The sequence below is a fragment of the Uloborus diversus genome, unplaced genomic scaffold (assembly GCF_026930045.1).
Source record: "Uloborus diversus isolate 005 unplaced genomic scaffold, Udiv.v.3.1 scaffold_364, whole genome shotgun sequence".
Taxonomy (NCBI): domain Eukaryota; kingdom Metazoa; phylum Arthropoda; class Arachnida; order Araneae; family Uloboridae; genus Uloborus; species Uloborus diversus.
In genome coordinates, this window is record NW_026558532.1 from 54,331 (window position 1) to 82,226 (window position 27,896).

The 27,896-nt window shown below is 35.5% G+C and overlaps 1 protein-coding gene across 1 annotated transcript in view; it reads right to left on the reverse strand.

Moving 5' to 3' along the window:
• Positions 1-10,910: 10,910 nt before the first annotated feature.
• LOC129233375 (cysteine dioxygenase type 1-like) overlaps positions 10,911-27,896 on the reverse strand; it is a 41,811-nt gene continuing 24,825 nt past the window's right edge. The window contains exons 3-5 of the mRNA XM_054867411.1: positions 27,305-27,428; positions 25,182-25,351; positions 10,911-11,069 (exon numbers count right to left, since the gene is read on the reverse strand). Coding sequence (XP_054723386.1) covers positions 11,025-11,069; positions 25,182-25,351; positions 27,305-27,428 — 339 coding nt within the window. The 3' untranslated portion in view covers positions 10,911-11,024. The remainder of the gene's footprint in view (positions 11,070-25,181; positions 25,352-27,304; positions 27,429-27,896) is intronic.

The following is a 27,896-nucleotide window of genomic DNA, read 5'->3' on the forward strand; positions in this document are numbered from 1 at the left end:
ACTGAGGCAAATTTACGATGAATCATTAATGGTTGCTCTTGTGGGAAATTTTAGATGAAATGTGAGTGATCACTTTTATAGCAAGTGCAGATTGATGTAAAACAATGCTTTGAGGCTCAAATTTTGAATTATGAACGATTAATTGTAACAGATTATTTTTGAGGCACACTGTGAGAAAATACCGAAATGTCACAGATTAGTTCGGTCAGTAGTTTAAAAAAGCCTAATTTTAGTTAATAGCATGAATAGTTTTCATGACTTCTATATTAAATAACTTCTAGCTAGTATTCATAACTTCTATATAAAGGATGAGAGATAGTTAAACAAATACATTCAGTAAACCGCTTGGAGGTGCTCCCACTCATTGTCCAAACCAATTTTGTCTGAAACTTCTTGCCGCAATGATGGGGGGTGGGGGGGGGATTTTCTAAAACTTATACTTAAAAGGGATGAAAACGTTTAACATTCACTAATTTCACTATAATGATAATAATGATGATAACTTCTTTTCAATGGAGTCATTAATAATCTACTTAAAGTTAGAACACGTGGAACCGTACCATTATATTTTTCCAAAGTTCTGCTCATTTTTTTAGTTTATTGATGGAAAAAAAGCAATTTTATCTTTAAAGAAAAAAAACTTATTTTTTCCAAAAAAAAAAAATTCTTTTTGGGAAAAAAAATAAATAAATAAATAAAAAGTTTGAAAAAGCGTACCCAATTTTTAGAACTTTCCGAATTGCGGACGTCCGAATTAGGGAGTTTTCAATTTATCAAAATTAAAACTAAAAACGAGTAAAATTTATCTTATGGCCCAAAGAAAATTTTGTGCCTGCAATAAGTTTTTGAAAAAAATATATATATAACGAGAAGGAAGCACAAAGCAAATTTACAGAAAGTTTTCTGTCATAAACAGAATGAGTGACTTCATAAAAGAGAAGTAGTGCAAGTAAAAGTAAATGATGCGAAAAAGCTATTTCGGACGCCCCGTGACCTTTAAAGATGAGTCTGAATTGGATGAAGAGAAGTGAAGCGAAGCTTAAAAGTGTCTGTCAAAAAGAAATGAGAGTACAGAAAAGAAAGTATGGAAAATTCCAATTTTTTTACCATTATTCTCTCTCTCTTTTACACTACTTGAACGTTATAATATATCAAGTGAAAATCGCTGATTAGTCTATACTCACGGAACATAAAAAGTTGCTTCCAGCAGAGGGGTTTCTTCAAAACAAAAGGCCGTATTGTGTCACGTATATATGTATCAGGGATGCAGGCATGGGAGGAGGGGTGGGGGGGGGGGGTGTATTGCCAGACTGCGTCATTGAACTTTTTAGGTGGATTTCGTTCTAATGGATATTTGTCTCACTTCTGGGAGTATTTTTCTTGTAGGTCCCCTAACTTATATTTAAAGATATTATCTCCATTGAAAAATAATTCCAACACAAAAATTTGAAACATTTGCGACCATAAGTCAAGGACAGATTCAAGTTCAAAATTTTAACGGGATTGGAACATGAGATAGTAACTTGTAGTCCTTTTAGAAGGATGACAGGTATTCGAAGTAAAAAAACAAAATATTTATATTTTTCATTTGCTATTGAGAAATAAATGAAAAGTTATGCAGTGCTACGTAAAAACACACTAAAAAATCTCGATCAATTTGAAAAAACGCTCTCTTTGCACGCATGTAATTTTAAACGCTTGTTAGCCGCTATATTTGCCTCCAAAAGATGCTATTGACTGTGAATGTAAAGTGGTGTAAGTCACAAAACATTGCGTTTCATATCTCGGTGAATATAGGTCGTACTAATGTTAAACATGTTGCGTTTGGATTAATTTTTCAGCTTTAGATTTCCCTAAATGCAATGTAAAGGAATTGGGTTCATATGAAAAGTTAGATTTAGTATTTTTTTACTAAATTATTTTTTCGCTTCAAACTTTCAATATCTTTTGCATGTTATTTTGACCATTTTGGTAATTGGAAGTAGTACTAACGGTTGCGAAAATAGAGGTCTTTCAGGTTAAACAGGGACACGCTGTATACTGTATTATAAATTAAAATGTATTAGAGATCAAAATTAGCGTGATCGCGAAATTTAGATTAATTTAAAATGACCAAAATTGCTTACTCAACGATTGCACGGATGTAACATCATTACTCGAATATTTGCACTTTATTTCTGGAATTTTAAATTTTGAATTTTAAATGTGATATATATGTGAATGTAAGGAACCATTGTGTATCATATTACGACGTGTAAACTTTATACGACATTTTTTGTACGAAAAAATGATTTGATCTTGATCATTATTTGTTTATAAGAAGAATATGATACACAATGTTTCTTTGCATTCGAATGTACATTAAAAGTAAAAATTGATAACTCTGGGGAGGAGGGGGGAGGGTGGAATTCAAATTAATGCTTAAAAATGTCACGCAAGATCAAATAGATTGGGCAAGTATTTTGCAAAAAGAAGCAAATTCATAAAACGGTTTTCTAAAATCTGATATGAACAAATTTTAACGTGCCAATAAAATAAGATATACAGTAGAACCTCTCAATAAGGGACACTAATGGGACCAGACATTTTGTTCCTTAAATAGAGGTGTCCCTTATTCGGAGGGGGATGAGTTGATGCATGCCATGTACTTAGTAGTATAATATCACATTAAACATTAACTATTAACACTTAAGATTAAATACTGAAAATGTCTCATAATGTTAAATGAAGTTCATAATTATTCACATTTCTAAGTTTATATTATTTTATTAATTAAAATTTAATAAAAGAATTTGTAATGGTAAAGTTTTGTAGCATACAGAAATAATTTTGAAGTAATTCATTGCATGTACTTGCTTTATGTTATGTAATTTACAATGTAATACTATGTGAATTACAATGTTCAAATTTCTTAAGTTTTATATACAATGCTAATTAGTTGCCCTGAACTCTTCGTCGGCCTTGAACCAACTTGAATAAATTGTTGAGAGGGCAAATTATGCATTTTAATTTCAGCAAGTTTTTTTAAAAATACATTACTTGTTTCCTTCACATATGTTTATGTCAAACTTACCTCAATTAATTTTTAGAGGAAAAATGAAACTTAAATTCCAGTAAATTCACTATTTCTTATGTGCTTTTACATGATTTCTTGCATTTTTGTTTTTTGTTTGTCCCTTAAATAAAGTGTCCCTTAATTAGAGGTAAATACATGGAAGTCCCTATTCAAAGGAACTGGGACCAGAAAAAATGTCCCTTAAATAGAGGTGTCCCTTATTCGGAGGTGTCCCTTATTGGAGGTTCTACTGTACTTTTCAATGAGTAAAGAGAAATGCTCGCGCGTACCTACTCATGCAAGCCGGTTTTGACACTTGAATGTATTGGGCATTAGTAACGAAGGAAAAATTGAAGATCCATCCTGGGCGACAAAAACTGCAAATACAGTGGTGGTTAGAATTATAAGGACACACAGAAAATTGCACAGTAAAAAACATTTCTAAAATAATTAAGTGAAATTTTTACACAAAATACCTTTTTATGCTAGAAATCATTGTGGAGAGCAGAACATTTGAAAATACAAAAGAGAAATGTTTTATTGTGATTAATAAAAGAATATCATTGTTAAAACTGGACAAAATTATAAGGACAACTAGCGTTTTGCCCCCTGAAAACGGCTTGTAATCAATAATATCCCCCTTTTTTTCAGTCACTTTTATCAATCTCGATGTCATGAAAGTTGAAGAACGTTCTTGATTTTTCAACGGAAAAAAAAATGAGTTCTTGCTTTTTTCTAAATACCTTTTTTTCATGCTTCGGTTGTCAAAATTTTCTCACAAAGTTTCCATCACACTTAGATCAAGTCTTTTGTCCCGCCAGTACCGTAATTTCACGATGTAAGCACAAAGAATTCATTTTGAAGTTCGAAAAACATGTAATTATGCATTATACTGCTGGAGCAAACTGCTTAAACTCGTAATTAACGGCATTTTTTGCTTAAAGAAATATTGCTCAGAAAATCAACATTACTCTCCGAATTCATTTTGCCCCGCAAAAAAAATATTGGTATAGTTTCCACCCGTTGCGAAACTTCCTTAGACTATTACTGAGCCGACCAGTATGAAGTGCCATCTATGAGTGTTAGCTATCTACGAGTGCGTTTTAAAGTGGATACGAACATTTTAAATTGTATTTTTGTTGCTTAGACCTTATTAGCCGACAGGCCTTAATACCCGCACCTACCTTATGACTGCAAAAATAGAATGTGACTTTACCAAACGCTTACTAAACATTTATATCGATGTGTATTGTGCAGAACAAAAAACAAGCAAATTTTGCTTTTTAGAACACACAAATCTAAGTGTTCTTATACTTTTGTCCATACTACAAGGGTGATAGCTTTAAAATTCAGTCTATAAGTACGAAATTCCTATGTATTTCCAATAAAATTAGTTAAAAATGTTTCTTTTACCATTAGTTTTCAGTCATAAAATTTTTATAAATTTCCAGCAAATTGCAGAAAAGATTTTGGGGATTTTTCTTTTGTCCTTATAATTTTGGCTACCTCTGTACGTTACTGAATCATCAACTGATTAGCGTAGACCAAGTTTTCTTGGACGTTTTTTGGCTCGTGGACCGTAAAAATTTGCAAAATATTTAGTGGCTCGGTGTCATTTTTTAAACAAAAAATATCTTTACTATTGTATTAAGGAATTGCTACAAACCATGTATTTTAATTTTTAATACTTCTTTTTTTTTTGAAGGATTTCAGAAGTTGCCAACTAAGTTAGCTTAGATCCCATTAAAATGTAAAATCTTATGCCAACCAAAAGCAAGTCATTTAACAAGACTAAAATTTTCATTAATGTTCGTTCCTGGGCCGATTTCCAATATTGCCTAACTTTCACTAATCCTTTACTCCAGTCTTGCACAGCTGCCTACAGTTATAGTAGATCAAGGTGCCACAATGTTACAAGTAAGGCCCGGATTTTGATGATATTTGCATTTTTGGGTTATTTATCTCTTTTAAGATAATTTTTTATCAGATTTAAGGGAGGTTTTTTTCAATACAAAAAGGCATTTTTAAGCAATATATTGCATTTTAAACGTTTTAGAAGATTTTTATGCTTTATGATTTTTTCGTCTATGATCATTTTTTATAAGAAGTTGTAATGCCACTTCTGCCTGTTATATCGTAACTCAATATCTCCTACAACCTGCTTATGAGCCCTCTCCTACATAAATTCATTAAAAGAACTGACCCATTGTTTAAAGCTTTATTACATTTCAACTGAGTTGTACTATTTAGTTTTTAGGAAAGGGCTCAATATTGTGGTAGTTAGTGTTTTAATATTTTACTTTTGAACTATAAAAAATATTTAAAAGTTCAATGCAATTCTGACTTTTTAAAAATTTCCTAAATGGGTAGCGTAGACCAATCAGTGAATGAACACTTAAGCGGAATTTAATTTTCAAAAATCCACAGCATTGTTAAAAATTGTAGCATTTGGCAAACGACAGTAAAAAAATTTTATATTTTATTTGTAGTTTCTTTTAAAATTTTGAGAGAAATTTGTATAGTTCGCTATCAGTTTTTTGGTTGTGAAATGGAAAAAAAAATGTACTCCAACCCAGTAAAGGAACAGGCCTAAACAGTCAACAAACAAAGCATATTCTAGTCGTTTTCTTTCTAAAAATGCGTAGTCACTTCTGCTAATTCATCCAAGAAAAATGTTACAAAACCTTATTCTTTTCAAAAAAAAAAAGAGGTGTTAACTTACTGGATGGTGCTCACTGGTCGTTTTATCCAACATCAAAATGCATTGAAATTAAAAAAAAAATAAATAAATAAATAAAATTGAATTTTGAGACCTTGAATTCAAATTATGTTTTTCGCAATCACAAATTGTGATAGAGCCCTACTCGTTGGGTTTCTTTTTTCTACAAATGGCTTTTATCGTAAGTATCATTTAAACTTCACACGTCAAAATTCAAATGAATGCCAGGGGCTGGATGCTATGTGCTGGATGCTAGGTATTGTGTTCTGGATATTGTTTTCGCATAAAAAAGATTGTGTAAAGTCGAGAAGGCTGTTTATAAATAATAGGATTCAGATTTTTCAAAATTCAAATTCATGCATAAAGATAAGAGACATTCTTTTATTTTAAATGCAATGTTTAAATGGGCATTTTTTTTTTTTTTTTTGCTATTTTAAACAATTTATTTTTACCTTGAAGGTTTTTTTATTTTTGTATTCTTTAAGAGAATTTTTAGAGATTTTTTAGACATTCAAAATCCTGGATCTCGTTGTAAGCTATTTTCTAAGCTTTTTCCACGAGTTTTACGAGAAGAATTGTAGTTGATTACCTAGTAAAGGACAAAATATAAGACTGGTTGTACTCGTCTATTAAAAAGCTATTAACACTTTGTACATTTTCGCATTCAATTCTTGCATTATCATTAACACTGAAGTTCTTCCCATTGCTACGGCCCAGGAAAATAGGTTTGATTGTCAGATCTTTTCATTTCCATGCAAAGAAACAGCGCAGTGTTGCAGAATACTTATAAAAGCTAACAAAATAATTTCCACTATATGCACTGTTGCATGACAGCTTTCGAGACGCATGTTATCAGTCCATATTCTTGTCTCTATGCTTTGTAACAAAAAGAAAGGTCTTTAGAGAACTCTTTTTCACACTTCTTTTCGTTTAGATGGTTCACATCCAACAGGTTAAAGTTTTTTTCTTTCTTTCTATTTTTTTCTTCGTTCTGTATTTTGAAGGAATTTCTTTTTTCTCATTAAGAGGTACAATTTATCCAAATGGCTAGAAACAGAGAACTTGTATTAATTGAACACAAGGGTTCTCAAACTGGGTGTCGCGGCACCCTGGGGCACCGTAGGAAGAGGCGAGGGGTGCCGCGGAGTGTCCATGTTATCATTATAGTATATGCGAGTACAGTATACAGTGCTGGTCAAATTATTAGACTAAAGAGTTTTGATTCTGTTTTTTTTTGTACATTATTTGTACTGAAATACTGTTTATTTTACTGTTAAAGTACAGTACATACTGTACACTGATTATTACGTTATTTTAGCATACTTTAATGTTTGCAGGTGGCAGCACCGTCTGCTTTGTTTATGTTCTTTCTTTATCTACCTACCAGGAACATAACCTCAATCAGCTTAAGCAGTTCACTAGTTCTTTTTATTAGTGTTTTCTGTTTTATTTAAAGTTAGTTTTAGGTAATTAGTGTGTATGTGTATGTGTTTATATATAATAGTGAGTATAAACAATTTTTTACCTCCTTTTTTAAAAAGTTAAGAAATGGTGTAAACTTTGAAAAATATACCAAAAAGACTTAAAATGCTCATCAAGAACAATGGAATGCATACTAAATATTAGATAATTATTTCACTGTTCGTTAATGAGTCTATAGTTATGTAATCAATAAAGAATTTGCTTTTAAAACAGTCTTAGTCTAATAATTTGGCCAGCACTGTAGTGTAGAATAGGTGGTTTGCCAAATGCGGTCATCGAGACCAATAAAGATATTCTCCCATTTATCGATGTAGCATGGTCAACATTTGTTGGATCGTGACTTCGTCTTCATCACAAAGCCGAACGGATGATAAAGCGTTATCTACCAGCAGTTACTAATAACCCGGCAAAAGATATTACAGAAAAGTAATGTAAAAACTTCTTGATCTTATTTTGCTGTTAGTTTTGCCTTTACGTAGTTCACTGTTTGTTATTAGTGTAAAAAGAGTTGCTTATTGTTCTTGTAGTCTAATTTACGCAGTTAACGAATTCACAAAGATAAATGTAGCTGCGTATCTTGTGATCTGATAACAGAGAAAAATAGATTGTTGGCCGTTAAGGCCGTGCTTAGCTTTCTTAGCACTCCGGTGTTCTTATAATATGACACCGGTGTATCAGATTGAGGATATGATCATGCGCTACATATGCTGCCCATCTCTGTACGAATTGTGTCCATGAATGACTGAAAAGAAAAAGAAAAAACCCTAGAAAATAACGAATTATCAGTTGCCCCAAATATGACGATTGATCTTTCCCCTTTATATGAACGTAAACATTGAATTTTTCATAATGTTTTCGATGTTATCGAATGTGGTTTAATATATATTGCTCTTAAAGACACTTTCAATTTGTTTTAGTTTGATAGAACTTTTTGACGTTTTTGTCTTCAGCTTTGCATGAAGTAATCTCTTCCCAGAGTATTTCTTATTAAGGCTTATGTTCCTGATAAGACAAAATCGCTAACCTTTGCTAAAACTGCGGAGAAACACAACTGAAATTTAAATTTTCATTTGGTTTTATTTTTTGTCTTGGTTTTTATGAGTCATCTGATAAATAGGTAAAAGCAAGAGCTATTCAATCATAAAGGAGAAAGATTTAGGTTTTGAACCTTAGATTAAATTTATTCGGCTTAATTACGCACTTATCTGAACAAGAGATGGACTAGGGTGCCGTGAGAAAATTCTATTCCTTCAAAGCTTGCTGTGAGTCGAAAAAGTTTGAGAACCCCTGAAACAAATAAAATTACTCCACAACTGCTATTCAAATTGAGAAGTGTTTTTGGCATTGTTCATTTAGTTAACTAAAGTTATTTACGTACCCTAAGCTAAGAAAGTATTTTTTAAACGGCTGCATGCAAAACGGTATCCTGTCGGAGAGAAAAAAAAAGGGTGACTGTTATATTAAAACTAATGAACGTTTAATTTTTCAACGTATAGTATTAAATTGATTTTGTAAAAGCAACTTCTTTTTAAAAAACAACAATGTAAATAATTAAACAACAACAATGTTCGTAATCTTCAATGATGTGCATCCATTAGAGTTTTTGTATTGTTCTAAATACAGGGTGGTTATAAAATAACGTGAGGTGTTCAGAGCTCCCTAGCAAGTGGAGTATTGGACGAAACATTGCCAAATTTCACGGGTGTACATGGCAGACCATGGTATTTCGATTTCTGCAATAAAAAAACTACCAAAGATCCCCAAAAGGGGGAATTTTGGCGCTGCAAAAGTATTACTTGCGAATACTGAAGAATTAAATGCCAAAAAATAGAGCACGCATCAAGTTTTTTGCTATAAATGTTTGTTGTTTACAAATGAGGTTCAATAAAACCAACAAGAAATTTCAATTTGCAATAAGAGTCAACGTAAAAAAAAAGTCAAGATGTTATTTTGGCGCGGAAGCAAGGTTTTCTTAAATAATATTCATGTAAGATGGTTCACCACCCTACGTTGGACTTCAGATATTCAGTGTATGGCGGCTAAATTTCTTTGATAGCAGTTTTATTAGTCATGTATTTAATACGATATCACCACCGTGGTCGCCCAATCTTTCACCTTTTGACGAATCGTCATGGGGATTTCTTAACGGTGTTGTGTATCTACGACATGTTTCCGATATCTCAACTTTGGAAACTCGAATGACATTACAGCTATTAGAAATATTTCCTCCCTCCCCCAACCGGATGTGTGGAAAATATTGTGCATTATATGCAGTACATGGAAAGTATGTCGATGTTGGTCATTTTGAACCTCATTTGTTAGTAAAAATCATATTTTGTGAACAAAATTGATACATATTTTGTCAGTCAGCATTTAATCCTTCAATATTAACAGTAAACAGCTTTTCAACGCCAAAATTTCCCCTGGTGACTATTTTTGGTACCATGTTTTTAAATTTAAGAAATCGAAATCCCATGGTCTTATACGCCCATTAAATTTGACAATGTTTCGTCCAGTATTTCACTTCCAGAGGTTTCTGAACCCTCACGTGATTTTATAGGGTCAGGTGGGGTAAAGTGGTCATAAAATTCAGGTTTTTCAACTTTGGTCAATAATAAATACAGAAATTTCTTTTAAAACTTCAAATTTTCTGGTTTTTATTTTACATTATATTAATAAAGAACACTGCGCTGAATTTTAGGATGAAAAAAAATTAATTTAAATAGCTTAATGGCATTTTCTTTTTTATGTGTGTTAATGATCTGGGATGGGGTAAAGTGGTCATAGTTAAAACAATTGATCTAAAACCATAATAAATAACCGTAATTTTCTTAATGCTCAATATACCTAGTACTTTTGAAGAATTTAACTTTATTTTAATAGATTTTTGATGGTCAACTATGGTCAAAAGTTGGTTCACCAAGAATTTTAATCATATTTCACTCCTGAATTTTCTCATAGTACAGGATTACAATCTTGCTTTAATTTAATCGATATGCTACATCAAATTTAAACTCAGTTGTATTTTAATCCACTTTACTTTAAAAACAGTAAATGGTTAGTAAACTTATTATTTAACTGATGTCTGCCTTATAAAGGAAAATTAAATGACTTTAGATGAAGGACATATGTTAAGCTTACCTATGACCACTTTACCCCATCTTACTTCTTACTTAAGTTGTTCTAATATGTTACATAAAATGATTCCGGCTTAGCTGTTTTTACTAACGTATTCTAGAAAAATCCGGAAAGCTTCCTGTACAACCAGTTTTCTAAAGATTTTAATGGACAAAATGTTTCATGTGCACACAAAACAATTTTTTTTCAAGTAAAAAAATTACTGTCCAGTAACAAAATTTTGAATTTAAAACATAGTTCTAGTTGTTAAGATATAAAATTAAAAAAAAAAAAAAAAAAAACCCTCATTCTTCCATTTGCTTCGAATATATAACTCTTTATTTGATTTTGGATCACTTTACCCAACTGACCACTTTTTCCCCCCACTCTAACCACCCTGTAGATTTTGTCCTTTAAGATTTTATATGTTTCGACAAGTTATTCCTTCCTCTGCTTTCAAGGTCAATTCAGAGCAACCAATCCTAATAACCAATCTTTTGTGCAGCTTTACCATTAACTGAAGAAACAGACTATGATGTAAGAAACATTTATTTCAAGAAAAGAAAAAAAACAATAACTGCCAGGGAGAAATATGCTAAATAATCTCGAATATAATGCAGTGAATAATGAAATATGTACAATTTTTACAATTCAGTTGTTTTCATAATCCTCTTCTTCCATTTTTGAAGATTCACCCTAAAAAAAAAAAACCATAATTAGCATTTTAAGATTAAACCCTTCTTTGCATAGGATAATCGCACATTAAAAAAAAAAAAAAAAAAAAAAAAAACTTTTTTTGTTTGGAGTTATTGTGCTATAACAATTGTATATTTACAGTATAATTGTATATTTATTACATTAAAATTTCAGAATAAAAAAATGAACAGTTAAATCATGTGCAATCAATATCTGGTTCAATATTTTTATATTTTAAAATCATGTACAATTACAGTGTGTTTTAGTTCTTATTCCTCGTTTGGCGTTTTACAGAATGCCTAGGCAATGTGTGGAGAAAAAAAATTGTTTTAAGTATTTGCCGGTCATTTTTTCGCATTATATACAATGCGTAGGCAATCTATAGAATGTTGGATTTTAAATTTTGCCGATTAAATCTAGCCGGAAATGCATGGAACGAGTTATATTTCACACATTTCCTAGCCATTCTATAGAACTAGAAAGTCGCCCGTCAAGGTATGACGGGTGAAAATTGCTTCTACATTTGAATATACAATTGCCTGCTTGATCATATTTTGATAGTTGAAATTTTAATCCACAATCGAGTAAATAGCGTTCATTGTTGACCTCTTTTTCGTTTCTTCATTCTCTTAAAATGAGTCTTAATAGTGAAATAACTAAGTTACCGGATCCGGTTCAGTGTCGACAAAATAAAGCATTTCCCTGCAGGTCAAACATTACCAAAAAAAAAAAAAAAATCTGAAACTATCATGCCGTGGCTCGAGTTTCATTGTTAATGACGCCAGGAGCGTTACTTGACCATTGGCTATTATATACAGTCGAATCTCGATAACTCGAACCTTATAACTCGAATATTCCTTTATGTTGAAGCTTTCATCGGGTCTCATACTGTTGAGACTGGTGTGGAAACTTCCCATAATTCGAACTACGAATAACTCGAGCGATTTAGACGGTACCCTCGGGACTTCGAGTTATTGAGAGTGGAATGTATATAAGGATGCCAAATGAGAAACTGGGAAAGCATGAAATGCATCTGCGATTCATTATGAATGTCACGTGAAAGAGCAACAAATACTGGGAAAAGGAAAAACTAAATCAGACTATGCAAGAAAAGGTACATGTTTCAAAATGCGTGGATGAGTTTTCTGAAATTTTTGTAAATTTTGTTTAAAACGTTTATCGGAAAAATTTTAATTACTACTTTTAAAAACCTGCTTTTATATTTCCTTATCCTCATAGATAATATAAAAGCGAATGCACTGATCGAGTAACACTCTCACGGTCTCACGTCATCAAAACTCGCAAAATATAGCATGATAATTTGATAATATTTTTTGGTAATGTTTGACATGCAGGGAAAGGCTTTATTGTGACAAGGCTGAACTGGATCTGGTAGCTTAACTGATTTACTGGCAAAACTGTGTCACTTCAGCGGAATGAAGAAACGAAAACAGTGGTCAACAATGAACGCTATCTACTGGAGTTTAGGGTTAATTCACTGGAATTAGGGCTTCAATTTCAATTATCAAAATATCACCAAACAGGCAATAGCTTCGTTCAAATGTAGAAGCAATTTTCACCTGGCATACCGTGACGGGCGATTTTCAAGTATAGAATACTTGAAAATTGTTGTAATTAATTTAGAAGATTCCTGAGCACATTTTGATGATAAACTGATTTATTCTGAAAGGAAGGAAGGCGCAATCATTCAAGGAAGTGATAAGAAAATTGTCTTGTTTATGAGCATGCGATAGATTGATTGGGTTCAATGAAAAATAAATTCTGTAGTGTTCTAAATGTTCAAAGTACAATGTAATCTGAATAACAGAACCAAAAAGAAAATAAGAAGGCCATTGGGATATGGCACCATCCTCTTTCGACACCTTCCCTTTTATCATTGGGAATTTAAATTTCCTACTCAGAAGTAATGATAAGGCAATCTTAGTTCGATAAAATCACATGCAGAAACAATACGCGTTCATTTCTTCACGTTTTAAATCTTTTTTTTTTTTCTCATCTCGATTTTTAATGCCTATTTATAAAATAATTCTTCACTGATCTCTGTATCTGATATTATTATTTTGAACACTTAATAATTATTAGATGCTGTTTAAACATGCACTGTTTTTGAGCAATCAAGTTAAATATTAAGTAAGAAGTATCAGAATTTCAGATGTACTTATATTTTTTGGTGCGTGTATCAATACATCAAGCTCATAATGTGCAAAAACTGGATTGTTTGTGTAAACGCATTTAAAACACCAAGAGATGGTTACTAATACAAGGAAGCAAGACCGTCATTTCCCATTTTTCCTGAAGATGACAAAAGGTATTATACTGAATGAGCATACATTTACGTGTACATGTATACAGTATGTGTACAACATACAAAAATAACAAGAGAGTACGTAAACACATTAATTTCTCAGAAATTTTCCTCCTGAACCCGTAAACGAGGGGCCTGCATGAAAGTCCGATATGTTGGACCAAGTGTCAAACTATTCTCAACGTTTTTAAAACTCATAACTTAAGTCGAAATCAGGGGGTATAGGGAAGTTAGAACGTGCCAGTACGACTTTCCGGTGCATTTCTACTAGGCACTACGCCATTCCGGAATATTATTTCAAGCAGTGGCGTACCTAGCAAATGTGACACCCGGGGCGGTAAATTTTTGGTGTTACCACCCACCCCCTACAAACGCAAAAGAAAGAAAAATATTTGAAAACATGAAATTCGTGCAATTTTCAGGAAACAACTGCACTTGCGTCGGAAAGAAATTTTAAGTGGACTAATGCACAAAAAACGAATAAGAATGGGGTCCGGGGTTGCTCCCCGGAAAATTTTCGAATTTGCTGTCTTAAAAATGTATTTTAGCTTCATATTTTCCAAAAACTTGCAATTCCACTTTGGGTGTCACCCTTCAGACGGGTGACACTCGGGGCGGGCGTTTTCCCCGCTCCCCCCGTAGTGACAACACTGTTTCAAGTAATACTTATTTTATTTTATTTGAGAGTTCCAATATCTCTCTAAAACAGGCGAATTTGACTCCGTTCACCCTTCCTATAATGGACATTTTTAAAACCCTTTTCAAGCTATGTAATAAATACATCCCCACCCTCCCAGCCTTCCCGCAAGAAAAAACAGCACTGCAACTCTTGTTTTAATCAAACTTAGAATTCAGATCTTATTTTGGTTTCCATTAAGATATAATACAATCTGGAGCACCTCCAACTATTTTTTTAGTAAGTTGAAAGGTTTTCAATTGCCGAAGGAAGTTTTGAAATACGCGCATGCGCACATATGTTTTTCTAATAAGAGATATTAAATATCAGTACTATGAAAGAAAATAATTTCAACGTTGTCTCCAAATTTGCCGAATCATCAGACTAAATTGCCAATGAGTAAAAAATTTGGGAGGTCCCCGATGGGAGGTCACGGTGACCTCTCGTGACTTCCCATCGGGGCCCGTGAACCAGTCAGTACGAATGGCAATAACTGGTATACTCCAATCGACATGGAACATGAATCAACTGTAGGAAATATTAGCTAAAATTTGAATCCCGTGCTAAGAAACGTGACACAAGCTTATGTTTATGGAGATCAATCGAAAATCGTAAGATAATTCGTTCAAGTGTTTGCCAAACTTTTCGATGTGTTTGAATAAACATATTTATCTAATTCGCATGTTTTGTCTTTGATACTGTTCCTATGCGAAAAGAAGACTTCGGTCAACATTTTAAAAGGTCGAAGCTCGTGAGAATACTACGAAATAACTAATCAGTGTTAAATACTGCGTAGAAAGTCTCGTGGTAAAGTTTAGGCTATAATAATGCGTAATAATTTCAATTTTTGTATAAATATGGAAGGTAAAGTGCAAAACTAGTGGTCAGGACTGGCGACGAGGTGATTAGATGAAAAAGATGCCAGTAAAAAAAAACACCTGTCTCATCGCCACTTCAGAAAATACACGAATGACTTAAAGTGTACAAAAGACAATCAACAACTAATAGGTAAAATCTTTCATTTCAAAACCTAAACGCGTTAATCAGTTAAAAACTAATTTTATAAAACCATACTACTTAAATTAAATATGTGTGTGTGTGTATTTAAGGATTGTGAACTATATGTATGAAAATGGCGGTATGTGTGTGTGTGTCTTCCTTACACAAATCCAGTTTACATCGGAACTTCGCCTAATTTGGCACATAGGTCTCTTGATACTCAGGAATTTTACATGGGGAGGGGGAGTTTAAGGGAGAAGGGATTTCGTAAGGAAAATTTCGAAAAGAAATATTCAAATGAATTCAAAGAGGTCTAATTTTAGGTTTTGTGTCAAAAAATTGCTCTTTTCTGCACATTGACGGCAAATTTTACTCTTTTTCTTTTTTTGATTCAGCCTGATTCTTGAATATGCGTCAACTGACACAACTTTTACTTTTGAGGTAGGCCATACAATGCCAGGCAACGCAACTAGTAAAATATATATTTTTTAAAAAATAATATATTATATATATATTTTTTTTTCGTTTAGAACTTTGAGTAAAATAAGGTGACGATCAGAAATTATTTCTACTGAACTCTGACGAGACAACTAAAGACTTCTATTAGTTAGAGTGCTTCAAAAATACATGGGGAAAAAAAAGTGTCTCATAGATACCGGGACACCCCTCAATATTTTTAGACTTGTGGATAGCAATGTACTGGAAGAATTTCAGCTTCCTATTTCAAATGAAAGAGGGTGCTCAACTCCCTCCCCCAAACTTCAATAGTATGTGGATGGGGGTTAAAAAATACATCGAACTGAAAAAACAATGCCACATATTATAATATACATTAGAAATATGCATATACATTGCAATAAAACAATTATTTACAAAAGAATAGCTGGGGAAATTAAATATTTCTCAATTTATGGCATTTTCTATGATACGGCTAATGTTAAATTAAGGGGTCTTTGAGCATCGTCTTAAAATTTGAGTAAGAAGCTTAAACTTTTACAGCATAATATTATTAGTAAGTGTAAATACGCAGACGACAATCTATTACGATTTTTCTTTCTTATTGTTGCATTAATAAAGCTATTTTTATTCGCTAAAAAAAAAAAAAAAAAAAAAAAAAAATTTGAATTTTGACATCTTGAATTCAAATTATGTTTATCGCAATCACGAGTGTGTGTATGTAGGCGTGTGTGTTTGTGTGTGGGGGTATGTGTTTGTGTGTACGGGTTATGTGTATGTGTGTGCGGGTTATGTGTATGTGTGTATGAATGTGTGTGTGTGGGGGGGTATGTGTATGTATGTGTAGGCATATGTGTTTGTGTCTAGGCATGGATGTGTGGATAGTTGTGTGTATGTGTGTGTGTGCATGTTTTTGTGTGTGTATGTGTGGATGTCTGTATGTATGCGTGTGTATATGTGTTTGCATGTGTGTATGTGTCTGTGTATGTGTGTGTATGTGTTTGTGTGTGCGTGTGCAGTTGTGTATGTATGCGCGTGTGTGTAGGACATGGATGCAACCAGGAGACGGCTTTCGCTATAGGAGCGGCATTGTGAGGAGCCCGTCGACGGGTGATGGTGCGGAGGGTGGCGGTGGGAAAAATCAAAGGAACGCCATAAACAGTCAAGTGAGAACAATGAGCAATCGTGGTTGCTCAAAAAAAAAAAAAAAAAGAAAAGAAAAGAAAAAATTAATTTGAATTTTGACATCTTGAATTCAAATTATGTTTTTCGCAATCACGAGTGTGTGTATGTAGGGGGTATGTGTGTTTGTGTGTAGGGGTATATGTATGTGTGTGTTGGCATGTGTGTTTGTGTCTGTGTGCAATTATAAGTGTGTGGGTAGTTGTGTGTATGAATGTTTGTGGGGGGGGGGGTATGTGTATGTGTGTGTAGGCATGTGTGTTTGTGTGTGTGTGCAAGCATAAGTGTGTGGGTAGTTGTGTGTATGAATGTTTGTGGGGGGGGGTATGTGTATGTGTGTGTAGGCATGTGTGTTTGTGTGTGTGTGCAAGCATAAGTGTGTGGGTAGTTGTGTGTATGAATGTGTGGGGTGGGGTATGTGTATGTGTGTGTAGGCATATGTGTTTGTGTCTGTGTGCAGGCATGAATGTGTGGGTAATTGTGTGTGTATGTTTTTGTGTGTATGTGTGGGTGTCTGTATGTGTGCGTGTGTGTATGTGTTTGTGTGTGTATGTGTGTAGGTGTATGTGTGTGTATGTGTTTGTGTGTGTGTAGTTTTGTATGTATGCGCGTGCGTGTAGGACATGGATGCAACCTGAAGATGGCTTTCGCTATAGGAGCAGCATCGTGAGGAGCCCGTCGACGGTGATGGTGCGGAGGGTGGCTGTGGGAAAATAAAATGATAGGACGCCATAAACAGTCAAATGAAAGCAATAAGCAATCGTGATTGCTCAAAAAAAAAAAATTGAATTTTGTCATCTTGAATTCAAATTATGTTTTTCGCAATCACGAGTGTGTGTGTATATGTAAGCGTGTGTGTTTGTGTGTGGAGGGTATGTGTGTGTGTGTAGGGTATGTGTGTGTGTGTAGGCATATGTGTTTGTGTCTGTGTGCAGGCATGAGTGTGTGGGTAGTTGTGTGTATGTGAGTGTGTGTGTGTGTTTGTGTGTGTATGTGTTTGTGTATGTGTGTAGGTGTATATATGTACATGTGTGTAGGTGCGTGTATGTATGCGTGTAAGTGTAGGATATTGACGAAACCTGGAGACGGTTTTCGCTAGAGGTGCAGCATCGTGAGGACCCGGTCGACGGTGATGCTGTGGAGGGTGGCGGTGGGAAAAATGATAGGACATCAAAAACAGTCAAATGAAAGCAATAAGCAATCGTAATTGCTCCAAAAAAAAAAAAAAAAAAAAAAAGAAAAATGAAAAAATTAATTTGAATTTTGTCATCTTGAATTCAAATTATGTTTTTCGCAATCACGAGTGTGTGTTTGTATGTGTGTGTGTGGGGGGGTATGTGTATGTGTGTGTGTGTAAGCATATGTGTTTGTGTCTGTGTGCAGGCATGAATGTGTGGGCAGTTGTGTGTATTTGTGTGTATGTGTAGGTGTCTGTATGCATGCGTGTGTGTATGTGTTTGTGTATGTGTGTAGGGGTATGTGTGTGTATGGTGGTGTTTGTGTATGTGTGTGTATGTGTTTGTGTGTGCGTGTGTGTTGGTGCGTGTATGTATGCGTGTGTGTGTAGGATATGGACGCAACCTGGAGACGGTTTTCGCTAGAGGAGCAGCATCGTGAGGCCGGCCGCCGCGACGGGTGGTGCTGGCAGAGGGTGGCGCCGCGCCGGTGGGAAAAATGATAGCACGCCAAAAACAGTCAAATGAAAGCAATAAGCAATCGTGATTGCTCAAAAAAAATCAAAGAAAAGATCTGTGATCTACTTACCCCAATTAATTTTAATTTGAATTCCGAAACTTTGAATTCAAATTATGTTTTTCGCAATCACGAGTGTGCGTTTGTATGTGTGTGTGGGGGGGGGGGGGGGTATGTGTATGTGTGTAGGCATGTGTGTTTGTGTCTGTGTGCAATCATGAGTGTGTGGGTAGTTGTGTGTATGAGTCTTTGTGTGCGTGGGGGTGGGGGTGGGGTATGTGTATGTGTGTGTAAGCATATGTGTTTGTGTCTGTGTGCAGGCATGAATGTACGGGCAGTTGTGTGTATTTGTGTGTATGTGTTGGTGTCTGTATACATGCGTGTTTGTGTATGTGTGTAGGGGTATGTGTGTGTATGGTGGTGTTTGTGTATGTATGTGTTTGTGTGTGCGTATGTGTTGGTGCATGTATGTATGCGTGTGTGTGTAGGATATGGACGCAACCTGGAGACGGTTTTCGCTAGAGGAGCAGCATCGTGAGGCCGGCCGCCGCGACGGGTGGTGCTGGCAGAGGGTGGCGCCGCGCCGGTGGGAAAAATGATAGCACGCCAAAAACAGTCAAATGAAAGCAATAAGCAATCGTGATTGCTCAAAAAAAATCAAAGAAAAGATCTGTGATCTACTTACCCCAATTAATTTTAATTTGAATTCCGAAACTTTGAATTCAAATTATGTTTTTCGCAATCACAAGTTGCGACAAGACCCTACTGATTAGAGTTATTGTTTCTAGAAACGGCTCCCCCCCCAAGCATGTCCCTCCTCCTGGGTGGTTACGTGTGTATAGATGTGTGTGTAGGCTTACGTCTGTGCACGTAGGCGTGTGTATGTGTGTAAAGGCGTGCGCACGTAGGGGAGTGTATATGACCATGCGTGTGTATTAGGACATGGACGCCACCGCCCAGCAAAAGTGGATTCCGGGGGACAGTGCTCAGGACCAGCAGCGCCGCCGCCGGTGGTGCTGCAGGCCTGGTCCAAGCTGAAAAAGGAGCCGGAACGTCAAGGACAGTCAAATGAAAGCAATAAGCAATCGTGATTGCTCAAAAAAAAAAAAAAATTAATTTGAATTTTGAATTCAAATTATGTTTTTCGCAATCGCGAACTGAGACAGGACCCTACTCATTGGAGTTATTGTTTCTAGGAACGGCTCCTGTCCCCCCCAAGTCTGCCTCTCCTCCTAGGCGGTTACTTGTGCATAGTTGTATGTGTGCGTAGACCTGTGTGTATGCACGTAGGTGTGTGTGAGTGTATGTGTGTGAAGTCGTGTGTGTATGTGTGTGTGTGTGTGAACGTGCGTGTGTGTAGGACATGGACGCCTCCAGCCAGGAGAAGCGGATAGCTCAAAACCGGGGCAGCCGCCCCGCGCCGCGCCACCAGCAGAGGACGGTGGACGGTGGTGCTGCAAAGGCTTCTGGTTCAAGTTGAAATTTGTCTGAAGCGTCTAAGTTCATTCGAAAAGCGATTATTTTTACGGACGACTAACCGTATAAAAGCCGTAAAAGGCAAAGAATTATTTTGCTATCTAGAGCAGTGGTGCCCAACCTTTTCCTTCCCCAGGGCCGCACCTCATATTAAAATTATTATCAATAAATCAATCTCACCACTGATCTAGAGTAACGTTTCGTTTTGATCATTCTTTCGTTTCCACTACTTTTTTCTCTGCCAACGTTAATTAAGGAGGTCCGGGACACATCTTGAAAATTTTTTTATTATATACTGTAGACTTTTGAATTTTTTAACACTGATTCACCATCTAAATAATAAGCAAAACCACACCATAAATATGAAAAAAATATTTTTTTATTTAAATTTAGTTTTTTTTAAAAATGGGATTACTTTAAATTGCTATAACTCAAAATATTGTTGGTCAATTTTCAATTTTTTTTCAAAAAAGTATGCACAAATGTCTAAGCTTTAATTTTTATTCAGCGATTTGAAAAATATTGATTCAGTAGAAAATAAAAAATATTTGAAGAGAAATTTCGGAAAATTCAAAGATACTTTTTTTTTGAGCAATCACGTGTGCTTATTGCTTTCATTTGACTGTTTTTGGCGTGCTATCATTTTATTTTCCCACCGCTACCCTCCGCACCATCACCGTCGACCGCTCCTCACGATGCTGCTCCTATAGCGAAAGCCGTCTCCAGGTTGCGTCCATGTCCTACACACACGCGCATACATACACACACGCACACAAACACATACACACACATACACCATACATACAGACACCTACACATACACAAACACATGCACACACACAAACACATACACACACGCATACATACAGACACCTACATGTATACACACACACATACACACAACTACCCACACATTCATGCCTGCACACAGACACACACACATATGCCTACACACAAATACATCCCCCTACACACATTCATACACACAACTACCCACACACTTATGCCAGCACACAGACACAAAAACACATGCCTACACGCACATGCACATACACATACCCCTACACACAAACCTCCCACACACAAACATATGCCTACATACACACACTCGTGATTGCAAAAAACATAATTTGAATTCAAGATGTCAAAATTCAAATTAATTATTTTTATTTTTTTTTTTTTTTTTTGCAGTAAACGTTTTTTTCAAACTCGCCGAATAAAAATTAAAGTAAACTGTCTGAAAAAGACATGCTCCAAATTTCATTACTTTATCTTTATTGGTTCCTGACTTATAAGAGTTTGAATGCAAGAAATCGGGAAAAATTGCATCATGGAGAAAAACGCGTTTAAAGTTCAATACACATTAGTTAGGTGCATGCAACAAAAAGATTTATATCTTTTGTTCTAATAAGAATAGAAACACGATTCAAACGTCCTTTTAAGCAGAAAAACGGAGTAATATTTTAAATGATTTAAAAAAAAAATTGACGATTTTTGTGTCCCCCCCCCTTAAGTATTTTTCTTAAAATACTAGAAAATCGCCCGTCAAGGTATGACGGATGAAGATTGCTTCTACTCTTTTACATTTGAACGAAGCCATTGCCTGTTTGGTGATATTTTGATGGTTGAAATTGCAACTCTAACTCCAGTGGTTTAGCTCTAAACGCCAGTAGATAGCGTTCATTGTTGACCACTTTTTCGTTTTGTCATTCTCCTAAAATGACAGTTTTACCAGTAAAACAGTTAAGGACCGGATCCAGTTCAGCCTTGTCAAAATAAAGCATTTCCCTGCATGTCAAACATTACAAAAAATATTATCAAATTATCATGCTGTGGCGCGAGTTCCATTGTTGATTACGTCAGGAGCGTTACTCGATCAGTGAATTGGCAATTATATATATATATATATATATATATATATATATATATATATAAAGATTGGTTAAAAACACGATTTTGCTGAAAATCGGCAAATAAATTTGGCATACATTTTAAGGGTTGAGAACTTCTTTTAATGGATCGAAAGCGTAACAAAAGATGTTAATCAAATAGCCTTTTTAGTCCAACCATAAAACTATTTAGCGAAAAATCAAAGTAGGATATTATAATAGACTAAGGTTTAAGTACATTTGATTAGATTTTATACCGGAAGGGAAAGTTGAAAAACTTGTTATTTGAACTCTTTATAAGAACTTATTATATGAATTCAAACAAACTTAACACACATCTTAAATAACATATAATTGTATTAACAGCCGCGATAATACTTCTTGAAAGCAGCACGAACACGATTAAATAAAATCCTTAACACTATAGTGACCTATCGAGAGACTTATTGTATGCAAGCAGCACAAATAGCTTTTAATGCAAGCAAAAACAGACTTCAATTTTCCTCGAAGTCATCGTTGAGTGGCTCTTTGAATGGACGTAATCGTCAACTGGAAGATGTCGATTTTTCTCGAACATCATCAGCGGTACTCAAAGATGCAGCAATTGACAAATAATTTTTCTCGAATTTTCTCTTCAATAGGAATTTGTCAAAGATATCAGTTAAAGTAATCGAAAGAATTTCTGGAACATTATGATCTAAATATATAACGCAATGCATACTCTCAATGGATGATGTTGTGACCTAGTTTAAGGTTGATCTTTGTCAACACGAAACGGCAAATATCTAATATTGGTTCGCATTAGCAGTTATTCGAAACAAATGTGAATAAGTGAAGTTGTGAAAAAAATAAGGAAATATATATATCTACATTTAAAAGGGAATCAATATTATTTATAAGTACAAAAACGGACTTTAATTAAATTACTAACAATTCCAAAAATGTAACTTACGAGGGCGAGTCAAATGAAAGTGAGCCAATGCGAATATATGACAAAAGGAGTACTTTATTTAAAAGTAATCACCATGGGCATTTAAACATTTGTCCCATTGACTAACGAGTCGCGTGATTCCATTCTCATAAAACTCCTTGGGTTGCTGCTTCAAAAATTCTGAAACTGACTCCTTCACGGCATCGTCCGACACGAATCTGGTTCCCTTTAGGTATTTTTTCAATTGCCCGAAAATGTGAAAGTCGCAAGGCGACAGGTCGGGGCTGTAGGGCGGATGATGCAGCGTTTCCCACTTGAACTTCGCCAGTTTTGTCTTAACCACATCAGCGACGTGGGGACGGGCATTGTCATGCAGCAAGATGACCCCATTCGTCAATCTTCCGGGTCGTTTGTTCTTGATAGAGACACGCAGGCGATCCAGCGTTTCGCAATATCGGGCACTATTGATAGTCTCTCTAGGTTTAGCAAATTCGATCAGTAATGGCCCCTGACGATCGAAAAAAAAAGTCAACAGCACCTTACCTGCGGAGATGACGGCCTTTGCTTTCTTTGGGGGTGGCGAATTCAAATGTTTCCACTGTAAGCTCTGCCGGCGTGTTTCAGGCTCGTAGTGGTGGCACCATGATTCGTCCCCTGTCACAATTGCAGTCAAGAAGTCGTTACCCTCATTGTGATACCGGATCAGATGAGTCAAGGCAGCGCCGAACCTCTCTGTCTTCTGGCGGTCGTTCAAAATCTTGGGCATCCATTCAGCACACAAGAGCCGATAACCGAGATGGTCATGAATTATGGTGTGAACCGAACCGTGACTGATGTTCACATGCTCTGCCAGTTCATCGATGCTTATCCTCCGTTCTTGTCTAATCAGCTCATCAACCTGTGCAATTGTGTTGGGGGTGATTGCACGGTGGCTTTGGCCCGGTCTTGGATCGTCTTTGCAACTTTCACGTCCTTCTTTGAACCGTTTGCACCAACGCTTCACAGTGGCCAATGAAATGCAATGTTCACCGTACACGGCAGCCATACGGCGACTAATTTCGTGTTGGGAAACACCTTCAGCAGTCAAAAACCTGACCACACCACGCTGTTCATCTCTTGGAGCGTCCATTATGTCACGAACCGATTTCAACCCGGATTATGGGAACATTAAAGAACTATTATCCTCACACTTACGTATCACTTTTGTAAATGAAGGTTGCCTGTGTGCTGCGCGCATGCGTCGCGGTTGATGGACTGAGCCATTATTGCGCAGGGTAGGTTGGCTCACTTTCATTTGACTCGCCCTCGTACTTCTTAAAATTTAAAGCTTTTGTTTAACATTTTTGGAGAAGAATTACAATTAACAGTATGGAGGCGTGTGGTAATTCACATACAGTGTTATTTCTAAGAAAACTGAAAGGCTAAAAGTTAAACAGGTGCATAGGTTTTATTCTCTATTCAAAAACATTCAACTTATGCTTCTTTATCTTGCGTGGTTCGGAGCTTTTTACAACCACATAAGTTAGTGAATAATTTTTTTCGAAAACATCTTGGTCCGAATTTTTTGCTCATTTTACCCGAAATATTTTTATGCACGTATTACGCCAAACTTAAACGCAAAATTCGTTTTAGCAGAAATTTTGAACTAATCGTCGTCATGTTAAAAGATTTTAGCTGTATTTCTCAAAAGAAATTATAAGTATAGTCTAAAAAATTAAAAGAATCTTTAATGTTATCAAGTGAAATAGCGTGCAGCTCGTTATTTTACATTTCTTTACCTTTATACTGCTCCCAGTTTCGCTCCCAAAATTACATTTTAGCAACTAGATCGTGAAAGATGCTTTTAAAACGATTTTAAACTGATGAATTGAATCAAAGAAAGTCTCAAGAACCTGCAATGATTGAAAAGATTCAAGAGCCCAAAACCCACTAATCTAAGCTTGCTTAGGTTCAACCTTGAAAATAAGTTGTTGACTTTGTTAATAATTGATTTTAAAATTACTATTATTGTTTTTACAATAATTAAAAAGCTTGTCCTACCAACAAACGACTATACAGCAAGGAAAGTAACAAAATAAGTTTATTTTCCCTACTCAATGCATGGCCCCACAAAATTTCGCTTACGCTTATAGACCGTGACAATCAGTGAAACTCATGGCAACAAAGAGGGCGCTATAGGGAACCCCTGTTTTCCTTACGTTATCATTGATTGGTGGATGCAAGGGTTCCGTTTAGCGTCTATTGCGGTCAAAATGGGTGACGTCCAATCAAACATAAACTAACTTTGAAACTTGTCATTGATTGGTAGATGCACAGAGCAAATCATAAGTGCATCGGTAAACACAGAAAAGTCATAAATTGTCAAGACCCGAAAGCGTCAGCGCCAACTAGTAGGGTCATGCTCTATGCCAACAACAGAACAAGTAAATAAAAATTATTACTAAACAGAAAAGTTTGAAATGAAGTTAAGCATTTCACTACTCACAAATTCAGTTCTTTCACCATATTTGCTCCAGAAGGTGACTTTTCCACGGGTTTTGTGGCCTGTTCGCTGATCAAAGAGCAGGACGGTATCAAAGGCAGGACTGTACAAATGCAGACTACAAGCAGTCTGAGTATGGCTCGGATTTTCAACACGATGTAAACCTAAACTGTCTAGAGGAACGATGAAATATAAAAGTTATGAGAATCAAAATTTTCAAATCATCTACAATTACGCAAAACTGAGAAGTTTCAACAATTCTGTAACATAATAGTACTTGCTTTATGATGAATGCACTTGTACTACAGTTTTACTTACATGCTTACTGCAATTATCACAAATGATGAATTTCAATTGTTTGAGATTCCGCAAGAACTAAGCTAAAACAGTTCATTGAATTTTATTATATTGCATCAAAAAATATAAATTTACAAGAAGAAAAAGAAGTCATAAATTTTTCGTTTTGCTGTGCAGTTTTTGTCAAATCGCTAAATTTCATTTCTGCATAAAATATTCAAGTGCTGTCTGATCACGGATTGTATGGAAAGGCAAGCATCCGGTTTACAGGCGGAAATGGACCTTATCTATTAGTTTTTAGGGATGTCAGCCTTTGTAGATGTATGTTAGTCTCTAAATTAACCCTAGAGAAATCGCGATTCGGTCGATCCCCCCCCCCCCTCCGTTGTCAGATATTTCGCTCTATCCCACCACCTCTTTTTCTAATAATGGGGCCCATCTGTGTAGCTGAAGGTTAGACTCTCCCCAGCCCACACACTTAGTTCTGAGAATTTTCTTCGGTATTTCAAGGCTGCATAGCTTTTGGAAATGCATGTTGGTCGTTTAGACCAATAGCGCGTCATCCTAGTCAGGTGTCATTTTCTCCCCGGCACTTCTTTTCTTCTGCTTTCGTCTCACGGATCGCTACGGCGGGGAAAAGACCGAAGAGCGAGCACTAGCGTAACAAAAGAAAACGCGACTTCTCTAGGGTTAAGCAGAGTCTCATTCAAATACAAATGTGGCGACCAGCAACAGGCCCTTGGCCCAGTTAGGCTGGTCCTAGTCAATTTATTAGTCCTCAATGAAGATCAATGGCCCTCTTAAAATTTAGCGAATTTCAGTGAGTAATGGAAGACATCCTCACACGATTTGTAAATGGATGCAGACTGGGGAAATTGTGTGATCGATTTCTCGCCAAGTCATTAAATTTGGCGGTTCTCTTGAAATTTTAGCAAACTCATTAAACCTTATAACTCGATAACAGGCGAACGAGGGCGAATATTTGCGTCAAAAATATGTCTCAAGATAATCTTTCGATTGTTACCTATTTTGACTTTTTCCATTTCTGTACTATTCGTGTCATTCCATGGTAAATGTATTACGTACGCCATCTTAACATTTGAAGATGTAAAATGTGTGTGTGTGTGTTTTTTTAAACTTATTTTTACAAAAAAGGAAGTATTGTATTCGCGAAAACATTTTCACTCAAAAACCAAAATTAATTTCCATTTTTCTCACCCCCGAATTAATGTTGAGTTTTTTTTTCGACTCGACCACACATGGATAAGTGCCTAAAGAACGTATAGACACGCGAAATATCCATTTTGACGATTCCCGAGTTAATTACAACGAGTTTTCTCGTGACGTCTGTATGTACGTATGTATGTGCGTATGTGTGTATGTATGTCGCATAACTCAAGAATGGTATGTCCTAGAAAGTTGCAATTTGGTTGTTCCTAGCTGTGCACCTCCCCTTTTGGTTGCATTCGGGTGTTTCCAAAAGGGGTCTTTTGCCCCTTTATGGGGGGAACTCATTGTTAATTTCGATTTAAACTCAAGTGGTGTTATAATTTGTTGGACACTTGGCAATATATGGCCAGGCTTTTGGTCGCTAAGTTTTGTCGCCAACTTGGCGACAAATTTGGCGATTTTTTTTTCTTTTTTTAAAATTTGGTTTCAATTTGGCCACTGTTGGTGATATTTAGAGAGTAAACTATTGAATCACATTAAAATTGCCAATAATGGGGAAATGACATTAAATTGGAGTAAAAGGAAGGTCATTAAATTGGAATAAAGGAATGTGATGCACACATCAGCTGGTTTTTGTATCGGATTCTAGTTTTACTCACCATTCATGTATGTAACTTCGTTGGTGTGCAAGAGCGTTTCGCCGATTCTTTGCATTTCTTTCTCTTCTTCATCTTCTTCGGTGGGCCAAGCGAAACGTACTTCTCGCAACGATCCGTCTAACATCTGGAGAGAACAGAAAAATTATCCTCTATGATTTTTCAAATGAGGCAGTGAGGAGCAAAGGGATGTAAGTGATAAAATTAAAAATTTGGAGATAACCAGTAAAAATGGTACGAGAACCTCTCCTATGCTTTAGGGGAGAGATAGTACTAGTAGCCCTAGTAGGTGCAGCTGTATAGCATGATTTTGAAAAAAAAATAATGAAAGCCTACCTCTGATCTGAACTTTAAACGCGATTTACTCGAAACTTTAAAATGTCCACTTACATCCATTGGCTTCACACTGCCTCAAATATCAAATGTTTTCAATCCAGACCACCATATCAACGGAATATAGAAAACGTCTGTTGTGAATTTCTTGTGTGATTGCATTGTTATTGGCATTCGGCGATTTGGAAAATACTTTTGCTTTTTTTTTTGTAATGACTAGAAAAACTACAACAATAGCCTTGTGAACATTAAATGCTTGTAA